This window comes from Parasteatoda tepidariorum, chromosome 6, assembly GCF_043381705.1.
Source record: "Parasteatoda tepidariorum isolate YZ-2023 chromosome 6, CAS_Ptep_4.0, whole genome shotgun sequence".
NCBI lineage: Eukaryota > Metazoa > Arthropoda > Arachnida > Araneae > Theridiidae > Parasteatoda > Parasteatoda tepidariorum.
In genome coordinates, this window is record NC_092209.1 from 79339638 (window position 1) to 79352289 (window position 12652).

Consider the following 12652-nt stretch of genomic DNA (forward strand, 5'->3'; position numbering starts at 1 on the left):
GAATGACTAATGTGTAAAGAAATTTTTTTAAATTAATTTTAGGTATTTTTTATATTATTTAAAGTTATCCAATAAGTTATATATATATATATATATCAGAAGGGAGGATAAAAATATATGTTACTAACCTTTGCATTCAGAGGGCCCCTCCCACCATTCCTTCTCCACTGTTCCAAATAATCCGAGCAATTGGTTTGGTAGGGGAACGGAAGTCGTTGATTGGTAACCTGAAATAAAACATAACAAACATCAGTAATGACGACCTCTCTTTCCTAAGCCGAAGATTATGATTGTAGTTAGGCAAGATATACCTCAGGAGAAACTTACACTAAACCTTGCTATATGAAGTGTGCTCTGCAACCAAAAACATCCATGATTATGTCTTTTTAGAATCCTTGTAAGAAATGATTTTTAAAAAACCGTGCTTATTAGGGATTTTAAATTACAGATCATAGTCCCATATATGCATAAAGAAAATGAAGGCGAAAATTATTGAGGATAGTGTTTATTGAGATGCTTTCTTTTTTCACCGGAAACTACACTTAAGCTTTACCTTCACATTAAATTTAACCATTACATAAACTATTTCCTTTATAACCGTCGTTAAACAGCGAACCAATTTTTCGGGTTTACGACTACTGATGTTCAACTCCCGAGCCTTGTAATTTCGAATCCAATCCAGAAGACAAGGAAGCTTCTGGATCAGTATCCCCAGAGGTATTGATTTGTTACTGGGAGGACTTTGCGACTCGACAGATTTAACATGCATCAGTCACCATTTACTATACCATTAGGGTCTTCGGCCGGTGGGGATCGAACTCACGAACACTTGGACATGGGCCATGTGCCCTACCAACCAGGCTATCTCGGTCTCATAAACTATTTTTGGAATAGTTGCTCCGTCCGAAAAGGGAATTCAATTAAAACATTTATGAAAGCATGTGGTAAAGACAAAGGCAGAGCACGTAACCTTTCTCTATTACTTAGAGTATATTTTATTTTATCAACGGCGCTGAACAGCTGATTCATCTTTCAGCTTTATCAATAATAAAATTTGAAGTCTTGTAATTTTAAACCCAGAAGAAGAGGAGGCTCTTGGATCAAACTTTTTTCTTGTTCTTCGTTGCAGGGACAGGAAAACTTTTTCAGGTGATGACAGATTAACTCATAATCCATCATTCTTATTGTGCTCCGTGGGAGATGGATTGACTCTGCTCTCTATTTAGTGTGAGTATATGTGCTGAAACATGCATGGATAATGTTCAAATTCAGTACCAACAACAGTTTGAGACGAAAAGTATGACGATATAATTCCATTACCATAGTCATGTAAATGTTGTACGCCTTTCCACCTTCGAGGGTGATCCCTTCTCTCATTGGATTGGAGAGGGCAAAGGGTGAGTGGAGCAGAAAGTTCACTAACACTAAATCGTCGTGCTTCACGTATTCCTCTGGATGCGTACTCAGCCAAAGATCGTACTCTAAGTACAATAAAAACAAAATTATATTACTATCTAAAAATATTTCTCTCTATTGGCTTATACGTAATAATTTAACATGCATTTTGAAACTTTGGCGATTGATTTTCGCTTTGTCGCCAACATGAACCTATAGTTTGTCAAATGCAGGAACTCCCCCACCACAAAGTATGAAGTCGTTTGTTGCTATGGAAACTAGAATAGAGCATTTCAGGGAGGGTTGCTTCTCTTCACTTTAGGGTTAATAAACCGAAGAAAAAGATTCCCTTTCTCTCGTCAACCTGAGCCAAAACCTGTCCAAAACAATGATTCCACATCCCTACTTGATATTTTTATACAGTTTGTCTAAAGTAAGAACTCCCTTAAGCCATTCGTCTGGCCCCGTGGCGGTGACTATGGTAACGAGGTATAACTATTTCAAGTGGGAGTGTGGGGTCACTATTTAGTACAGGTTTTGGCTCGAATCAGCGAGAGAAAGGGAATCTTTTTCTCTGAAGTTAGGCCTAGAGTGAAGAGAAGCTACCCTCTCTTAAATGCGCTATTCTTGTTTCCATAGCAGCAGACGGGGGAAGTTCTTACCGTAGACAAACTATACCTCGCTGCCATAGTCACCGCCACGGATTCAGACGTATGGCTAGGGGAGTTCTTACTTTAGACAAACTATATGCCTCTCAGTGACTAATCTATGATGTCTCTATAACTCCTAAGTGCTTAGTGTTAAATATCACCATGTATTGTCAATACCGACATTTAACAATATATTGCGATATTTTTATCAGCAAATTAATTTAGATTATTTGGTTAATGTTTTTGCTATCCAAATAAATTTATAAGTTCTCTAAAAAATATAGAATTTAATAATAATTATTATGCATAATAATAGTGTAGTTTTCTTACATTTATATTGTCGATAATGATAGCGATATTATCATATTCGATAATTATAAGTACCAATATTGATCGCGATACTTTCCATACTCGATATGTGTTGTTATCATTAATGATTGCGAAATTGTTCTGTTTGATACTTTTATGAGTATTATCGGTGCCAGCAAAAATCTGGCGTTGATCCTACATGTTGGCGAACTTGGCTTCATCATCCCTATAACCAATAAGTACTGATATTCTTCATATCTTTGGTGAAATGAATGTTGTTTAGTTTATCAAACTTTTCGCCGATAAATGGCGGGTTTTTTCATTTGAATGAAAAACTTTTTGTTTTGTTATAATAACATTAAAATATTCTGATTATATCTTGCTTGCCATTGAAATCGAGGCTAGCGATGTTGTTCCTATAATGGTGATCAATCATAAGTCGAAATAAATCAAATGAAGATAGCAAACGTTACTGTCCAATTTCTTGGTATATAATTGGAATTTATATTTTTTAGATAATTAACATTCTTTTTTATACCAACAAGAAATCTCAGGTAAGCAAATTTTGATATTATTTCAAAAACTTACCAATCGAAACATAGGTCAAAAAGTATGTATATTAGATGTCACAAATTCATATATTAACCAAGGATAAAAAAAAAACTATTGATATCACTACACAAACAAATCATTATTGAGGAAGGTGGGTTGATAACATTTATTGTCCGAGGGGATAGAGATAATTTTAAAGGCAGTTATTAGAAACTCCAAGTTTCATCTGGCAATGAAACAGGTTTTTAAATTTTCAGTTCCGCCTTCCTGGTGATTTGTTAGATTCTGATTTCATTTTTGTTTTTTTTCCTAGCTAAAATATAAAGTTACCACTGCTAATATGTATACTTTTGTAATAGACAAAGCAATATTTAATGGTAAAACCTAGTCACAACAACAGAAACAACTTCTAGGACTCTTATTCTAGAAGAAAATATGCCATGATTTCAATAAACACGCTTAAGATATGTCTTTTCGTGAAATGCATTATTTTAAGAAGATTATCTGTTAATTTAAGATATTTGTACTGTGTTATTTAATCACGTTGGAATTTGCAGACCAAAATTTTATTAATTTCCTTCAAAAAGTTTCCATCCTGCGGTTCTATGACAATTGGAGAGTTTTAAGCAAAAAATAAATAAACAATAATCATAAACAGTTTTATTACGAACTTTACCAAGAAATAATATTGTCTGTTGTTAAATGGTAAGTACTGATGAATGTAAGTAAATTTGAAGATCCTTACTTCCTTGATTACATAAAAACTTCATTTGTTTCAAAATGTATGAAAATAATGATTAAAATTGAAATGCTTCGACATCTCAAAAATAGGTGACCATTTTCAAGGCTTATCAGACATGAATGAGAAAAACTAAAGAGATTAGAAACAGAAAACGTTAAGTTGTCAACGAAAAAATAGAAAATAAAACTAGAAAAACTGCTGTAGCCGAGGGAGGCAAATTAGAGCGAAATACATTTCCACTCGCTATGGAGAGGAATTAACGAGTCTTGAGAATGACAAAAACAACACATTTCCATAGCACGTTGAAATGCATTTTGAACTGATCAGCCTCTCCCGGCTACCGAAGGTTTTCTTGATTTGTTATTTTCTCATTAATTTGATTTTCTGACCTCTTCCGAGTTTTGAGAATGGGTGCCTATTTCTCAGCGCTCAAAACTTTTCGACTTTGATTACCATCTTCATGTTTTTTCACGTAAATGAAGTTTTTATTTAATACTTACTTGCTGTTATCGGTATGACCCTAGGCATTGTGTTAGGTCTTTCCCATAAAGATTCGATGCTGTAACAGTTGTTGGGATATCCGAAATTATCAGCTGCTTGAAAATGCACAAATCTAATGAGAATAAAACAGAATAGCTTTTATAAGGTTATGCGCCAATAGTCGAGTAGGGTTTGAAAAAAATACGACAGCAGCGCTATTAAGTAATGGAGGGCAGCAAAAAGAACATGTGATTACCATTGTTTAGTCAGCAATATCGTTTTAGGGGTAAGAGCAGTTGTTGTTGACGTATGCCTGTTTAGGCAGGGGGGTGCTATTGTTCTTGTTTTCTAGTGGCGCCATCTATGGCCAAGAATTCGACTTCTGCACACCATACGTCGCACCCGTTTATAGGGAAGACCCATTCATACATCCATTCAATCATCCATAGATCGTAATTTTGACCTGAATCAGAGAACGATCGATCTCCAATCCAGTACCCCTAGAGGTATTGATTTGTTATGGGATTCGAATCCGGTTCACCTCATTAGAAGGCGAACGCTCTATCCCTGAGCCTTCGCGGCTCTTCCATTGATGGTTTTTTTCATACTATTTTATTTTATAACCGTCGTTGAACAGCCGACCTATTTTTGGGTTTAGGACTACCACTGTTAACTCCATAGCCTTGTAATTTTGAACCAGTCCAGAAGAAAAGGAAACTAATGGATCAGTACCCTCAGAGGTATGATTTGTTATGGGAACATGGAGGACTTTGCGACTTGACAGATTTAACGTGCATAAGTCACTTTACTGCACGGGGGAGTGTTCGGTCAGGCGGGGTTCGAACCCACGAGCTCTCGGATATGGGCCCAGCACCCTACCGACCAGGCTATCCCGGCCCTAGTGGTCAGAAGTAGTGCGCTACAATTAGTGAAGATACTGTAGTCGGTACTTTTTTTCGTAGTTTGAAGTGTAGCGTACTACTTTTTTAATACAGTAATGTAGTGAGTGGTGCGATGCAAAAAAAAACAGTAATTTGTAGCGATTCCTTGCAAACTACTTTTAACGTTAGTTCAGAATAATAACGCGGCTCTAACGCAACTACTTTTAACGCTAGCTTAGAATAATAACACGGCTCTAACGCAACTACTTTTAACGCTAGCTTAGAATAATAACGCGGCTCTAACGCAACTACTTTTAACGTTAGTTTAGAATAATAACGGTCCCGAAGTGGACTGATCGTTAAGACACGGTTCCCAGCAGATCACCGAAGTCGAGCATCACTGGCTGCGGTCAGCGTGCGGGTGGGTGACCACTTGGATCAGTCTGCGTAGTGACCGAGGGTGTGCGGTATTGGTCCTCGTTAAACTGTTCTACCGTAAAGTGCTCGACTTCGCGTGCAGGTCGTCGGGCTACCGAAGCGGGTGTGCCATCTCCTCTGCGGAGGATCAAAATTGTGATGGCATGTCTTCGGATCATCCTCAGGGATGTCCAGACCGTCACCACTAGCCCATTGTGCAGCTTCAGTGCGACGTAAATCAACAAATCAATCAGAATAATAACGCGGCTCTAACGCAACTAATTTCACGAATTTGATGCATCTTCGAGGGTCCGTCAATGGATGCAATGTAAACGACCCTATCGTTGCAGCTGATCTGTAACAGGAATTACGTATCTAGAATTATGTCCAACTAATATTTAAACTAATCATTAACCCTTTAACGATCGGTTAATTTTCAAGAAAACGGTCATAAAAGTGCCTATTTTTTTGGCTCTTGCATTTGTATTACGTATTTGATTAGTGCTGACATCTGGTTTGAAATAAACTAAGCGTCTAAAATTACCTTATTAATATCCTGGTACTGCCATCTGGTGTGTAAAATGAGAAATAAAATGTTTTCCGGCAAAAGAAATGAATTAGTTTTATTCTTATTAGCACGTTACTACTGAACACTCCAGCCCGTCAATATCACGGGAGCGAGAAATAGAGTGCGAAACCTCACCCCGTCATTTTCACGGGAGCTAGAAGGAAGGGGTTAAGGAAAATCAATGAATAATCACTTGGGTCATACTTTCACACGCGGATGAACACGCTTGAAACATTGATGTTAACTAAAAGAAAAGGAACGTATTTTCAATGCAGTTAGAGAGATTAGAAGAGCATTAAACAATTAAAAAATCGCAAGTGTTTCATAATTTCGCATTTGTTAAATTAAATACTCGCTGTCGAAAGAGGCATAAAAAGTTGATCAAATTCGAAAAAAATATGTTTTGGAATTTCAAATTGTCTCATGTAAACGCTAATAAATATTTGTAAAAAAAAAATCTTCATGTTTAATATAAGTCAATTTTTTATTCAAGACTATTTTGAACATAGGTGAAAATTAATTTCTCCAACAGAGTTCGGTTTCTTAAATTAGTGAGGTAGTCACATTTCGAAAGTAGTTTGTAGTCGCTACATTTCGAAAGTAGTTTGTAGTTACTACATTTAGAAAGAAAAGTAGTTGTAGTTAACTACATTTGTAACAAAGTAGTTGTAGTAAAATACCATAAAAATAATGTAGTTTTTCTAACCACCGGGTAAGAAAATTTGGCCTTCGAAATGGGCTACAGGTGGCGTAGAGTAGAACTCTCTACCTATGGCAACACTTCGCATGCTTTAACCATTAGCGTGTGGAGAGTCATAGGAGNCTAGTTTAGAATAATAACGCGGCTCTAACGCAACTACTTTTAACGTTAGTTTAGAATAATAACGCGGCTCTAACGCAACTACTTTTAACGTAAGTTTAGAATAATAACGCGGCTCTAACGCAACTACTTTTAACGCTAGTTTAGAATAATAACGCGGCTCAAACGCAACTAATTTTACGAACTTGATGCATCTTCGATGGTTCGTCAATGGATGCAATGTAAATGAGCCTACGGCTGCAGCTGATCGTTAACGGGAATTACGTCTCTAGAATGATGTCCAACTAATATTTAAACTAATCATTAACCCTTTAACGATCGGTTAATTTTCAAGAAAACGGTCATAAAAGTGCCTATTTTTTTGGCTTTTGCATTTGTATTACGTATTTGATTAGTGCTGACATCTAGTTTAAAATAAACTAATTATCTACAATTACTTTAGAAATATCCTGGTACTGCCATTTGGTGGGTAAAATGAGAAATAAAATGTTTTTCGGGGAAAAATAAATGAATTAGTTTTATTCTTATCAGCACGTTACTACTGAACACTCCAGCCCGTCAATATCACGGGAGCGAGAAATAGAGGGCGAAACCTCGCCCCGTCATTTTCACGGGAGTGAGAAGGAAGGGGTTAAGGAAAATAAATAAATAATCACTTAGGTCATACTTTCACACGCGAATGAACACTCTTGAAACATTGATGTTAACTAAAAGAACAGGAAACTATTTTCAATGTACTTAGAGTAGAAGAGCAAAAGAGAATTAAACAATTAAAAAATTGCAGGTGTTTAAGAATTTCGCATTTGTTAAATTAAATACTCGCTGTCGAAAGAGGCATAAAAAGTTGAATGTTTAATGAACAAATTCGAAAAATATGTTTTGGAATAACAAATTGTCTCATGTAAACGTGAATAAATACTTCTAAAAAAAAATCTTCATGCTTAATATAAGCCAATTTTTTATTCAAAACCATTTTGAATTAATTTTTCCAACAAAGTTCGGTTCCTTAAATTAGTGAAGTAGTTACATTTCGAAAGTAGTTTGTAGTCACTACATTTAGAAAAAAGTAGTTGTAGTTAACTACATTTGTAACAAAGTAGTTGAAGTAAACTACAAAAATAATGTAGTTTTTCCAACCACCGGGTAAGAGTATTGGCGATCGAAATGGGCTACAGGTGGCGTAGAGCAGAACCCTCTACCTATGGCAACACTTCGCATGCTTTCACCATTGAGGTGTGGAGAGTCGTAGAAGAAGGAAGTACGCTAGTTTCTGTCTTGAATTTCAAATAGATTAACTTCTTTTAAGTTGGGAAACTACATGGAACTGAAAACTACATTAAACATAGTTGTAAAAGAAAGTGTCATGGAAATTTTAAAAATATTTCTAACAATTAAATACGAAAAATATTAAGAAAAGGAAAAATATCGTTGTACATTCCTTTACAGATGTAAAGAGAATGAGAGGAAAGGGCCAAAGGCATGGAAAGGGTCTTCTCCCCAGATGGCGTTGCGATCGCTTATGGTCTTCTGGATCACATGATTTAATGCAGAAGAAACTTTTTTTCCCCTTTTTACAACTAAATTCAAACATAACGGAGCGAATACAGAAAAAAGATCTCCCATGGCACTAATTATTCATTTTATTTTAATTTATTTAATGGAAAAGGAAAAAAATAATCAAGGATATCGTCACCTGTCACACTGTATCCTTACATCAGACTGCAAAGAACAATGTTCAATGATGTCATCTCTTTTCATCTGACCGTATTTCAAAAGGTATTCTAAGGATCGATTCGCTTTCATGATTGCTGTAGTAATGGGTATTCTCTGCAAATAATTCACAACACAATTAGCACCATACATTATAGATCATTTTTATTATTAAAATTGTAACTCTGGTGGTCCCGCACTATGCATTCGTCACCTCGCCAAAAGCGATAATATCGTAAATTTGGCGAATAAAATTGTATTTTGGCGTAAGTATTGGCGAATGATTTTTTCCACTGGAAAGAAAAGTATATATTGAACTTGATCCTCAAAATTAAGTCAAAATGAATTTTCCTAAACAAATCAGTATTTTTTATTCGATGACAGTAATTTTCGGTAGATGCGCAGCATAAACAAATAGAATTGGGTCCAAATAATATAAGCCTGAAACCGTAAAATAGTTCAATGAGGAGAAGTAAACTACTAGTAGGTATAGTAAACTGCCGTAAAATAGTTCTATGGGGAGAAATATTAACCATAAAAAATTAAGATTAGCATTTGGCGAAGACTTTCGAAAATTGGCGAATACTTTTGATTTTTGGCTAATTTACTGGCCAATAATTTGAAATCCATAGCGCGGGCCCTGCATTGTCGTATCTTTCGTCATATAGATGTGTTTTAAATCAAAGAGGAAGTATTTATTAACTCACCGCCTTCACGATGCTTTCGTCGTCCTCAGGCAAACCATGCAGACAATACTTGGGCCAAAGGGAGCAGAACACCCTCTTGTCATTTTCCCAGATGCACACTTCAGGAGAATCGAGGCAGATCTTCGTCCGCATCACCCTGTAGAGTTCACAAAAACTACTGTGAGTCTACTGTTCCAACTTATGGACTCGCGGGCAACCTTTAAGCATAACCAAGGCCTTATACAGAGCAAAAACGGTCGCCATACGGCGACTGAATAAAACAAATAACCATTAAAATATTGCCTGCCCATTCCATCGGATCGATGCTTATTTCGACGAAAATGCACTCCGTGTGCATTTTATTATTGTTATTATTTTTTTTAATAAATCTGGAATTTTTTTCTTTATTTTAGGAATGAAACTTATATTTAGATCCATATTTTACTTTATATTTTAACCCCATCGTTGAACAGCTGAACCAATTTTGGGTTTACGACTGCTAATGTTCAACTCAGTAGCCTTGTAATTTTGAACCCAATACAGAAGACAGGGAAACTCCTGGATCAAGTATTGGGAGAAATTTGCCTTCACGGAGGACTTCGGGATGGAACTAACCATCATTGGCGTTACATGGAGAGGAAAATCACCGTTAGCCCGTCGGCAAGGGGACTTTAAACCAATGATCCGTATGCTACTGAGGATATTTTACGCCAGCACTGTAGTCAGTGCAAGCCGGGTTCGGAATTCGCATCGACTAGCCTACCGATATATGCAAAACATAAAACAATAATTATGACAGTCATTATTCTTTTATCGTCTGCTGTAATAAGACATTCGTGGAAGTTAAAAAAAAAAAAGTTGGAAGCATTTAAAGACGTGCAAGAGGAATACTCAAGAAGAAAAGGTGAAACATAGAGAAATACTCAAGAAGAAAAGGTGAAAGATAGAGGAATGCTCAAGAAGAAACGTTACCTGTTATTGTTGCAGACTGTTATGGCCGGAAGTTCAACCACATCTGGAGAGCTCACTCGAATATCCACAATTGTATCGTATGCCAGATACATTTCTAAGAAGACACTTGTCTGGAACCAAAAGCCACACATGCATATTAAAAACACTAACAGCTTCAAAATTTTTCTCAACTTGCTTCGAGTGGTGGCAATGATGGGAAAACCTATAAGAAAAGACTACTTTAATCAGAAATTAGGAAAGATGACAATGGTGTGAACATGAGTTAGAAGTTTGAGTTCATTCGAAATTCGGGTCCTTCGCTGTAGAGTTCTATCGATGGTTTTATATTTTATTTTATAACCACCGCTGAACAGCCGACCCAAGTGTTAGGGTTTACGGCTTCCTATGCTCAACACGCAGCCTTGCAATTCTGAACCCAATCTAGAAGACTAGGGAGCACTTGGATTAAGTATTGGGAAAAATTTGCCTTCGCGGACGACTTTTTGATGGAACTAACCCACTTAACGTTACATGGAGAAGAAGACCATGAGAGCCTCCAACGGTTAGACTGACGGCAAGGGGATTCTAATCCATGATCCGTCTACCACTGAGGATATTTCGCGTTAGCACTGTAGTCGATGCGAGCCGGGCCCGTATGCGAGTCCGTATCGACCAGTCATCGCTGGAATTCGAACCCGGTTCACCTCATTCGAAGGGGAGTAAGGTGGCGTAACTACCACTATAAATATTAAATGCGAATTCACTAGTATATAAGACACAACTTGATTCTATTTAGAGGTACCTTTTGATAGAATCAAGTTAACATGTCTTACATACTAGTGAATTCGTATTTAATATTTATAGTGGTAGTTACACCACAATTTTAATTTTAGGACAGGTGAAATGAGTTCGCAAGAAGTTGGTAGGTACTCTATTTACGTCACACTAGAGCTTCACAATGGGCTATTGGCGACGGCCTAACAAACATCCCTGCGGATGATCTGAAGTCATGCCATCACAATTTTGATCCTCTGCAGAGGGGATGGCTCCCCTGCTTTGGTACCTCGGCGACCTGTGCGCGAAGTCGAGCACTTTACGATAGAACAGTTTAACGAGAACCAATACCTCGGTCCCTACGCAAGGTGATCAAAGTGGTCACCCACCAGCTTACTGACCGCAGCCAGTGATGCTTGACTTCGGTGTTCTACTGGGAGCCGTGTCTTTGCGACCAGTCCACTACGGCACGGCCTGATAAGAACTGCGTAAGCAGAGTTTGTGAGCAATATTGCAATCAGGGACGCGTACTCTCTCATATATTTTTTCAAAAAAAAAAACTATAAAAGATATTAGAAAATAAAAACTGGGTATAGAAAATAAAAGATATTAGAAAAAATGGAGCTTGACTTATAACAGGGTGCGTAGCCAAATTATGCAACAAAAAATAAGCACTTTTCAAGCACAAAAAATATTTTTAAGCACTTTAAAAAAATATCATTATCGGGTAGGGTCGGAAAATTTTTGACAATTGACGATTTAATCTTGTTTTAACCGTCAAGTCAGAAAAAAAAACTTTTGGCATTGTTTTTGACAATTGTCAAAAATCATGAAATTTTGAATCAAGTAAAGTGAATGGCGTTTTCAAACCCTACCAATTGAAAATACGCCGAAATAGATTGGGGTTGAATTAATTGTGAAAACGTTGAATAGAACAATGTGAACTGTGTCTTTCTGCGTAATTCGAAGCAAAAATTAACATAGAAAATGAAAAAATAAGCAAATTTTAAAAACACCCAATAAAAAAAGCACCTTAAAGCAGGGCTCGAAAAACCGCCCGTCCTCGGCCGTCAAAAATTCCTCGCGGGCAACAAATTTCTCGAATCCAACGTCCGCGCGGACGGCCATTTTCCCGTTAATGTTCGTGATACATTTTCAATTTTTGTTATCTTACAAGAGTCTAGCGCCTCTCTTCTTAAATGACCCTCTAATCTCGAAATACAGCAACATGGTGGAATTGATGTTTTCTCTGTCTGGGAGTACTGCAGCGGTTGAAAAGGGACATTTCAGCAATGAACTTACAAAAAAACACATTACTTACTGGTCTTAAACACCTTTATGAACATCTACTTAAATGGAAAACCTCTTTTAGATTTCTGTGCAGAAACCTCTGTAAATCATTGGCTTGATTGTGGAACTGGCAAACGTCATATTTGATATTCATTTAAAAAACGCAGTACCATCGGATAAATTGACATTTCAGATAACTTGACCTTTTTCATTTAAATTATTTCATAAAAGAAATACTAGGTTTTGCTATTAGTAACCTAGTATTTCTTTTATTACTGTATAATGTGATCCTAGTATTTGTAATCCTAGTAACTACTAATTCATTGTGCAATTTACATAAATGTTAGTAATAAATAAGAGAAAATTATATTTTTATTTATTTAGAAGCGACGGGTTAGTTTCAAAGGAGGACGGGTACATTGTTGGA

General features: G+C 36.6%; 1 protein-coding gene across 1 annotated transcript in view; it reads right to left on the reverse strand.

Annotated features, from left to right (window-relative positions):
• LOC107443721 (amiloride-sensitive sodium channel subunit beta-2-like) overlaps positions 1-10380 on the reverse strand; it is a 20506-nt gene extending 10126 nt beyond the window's left edge. Inside the window, exons 1-6 of the mRNA XM_071181717.1 lie at positions 10183-10380; positions 9232-9367; positions 8508-8641; positions 4149-4261; positions 1321-1481; positions 129-227 (exon numbers count right to left, since the gene is read on the reverse strand). Coding sequence (XP_071037818.1) covers positions 129-227; positions 1321-1481; positions 4149-4261; positions 8508-8641; positions 9232-9367; positions 10183-10313 — 774 coding nt within the window. The 5' untranslated portion in view covers positions 10314-10380. The remainder of the gene's footprint in view (positions 1-128; positions 228-1320; positions 1482-4148; positions 4262-8507; positions 8642-9231; positions 9368-10182) is intronic.
• Positions 10381-12652: the final 2272 nt, after the last annotated feature.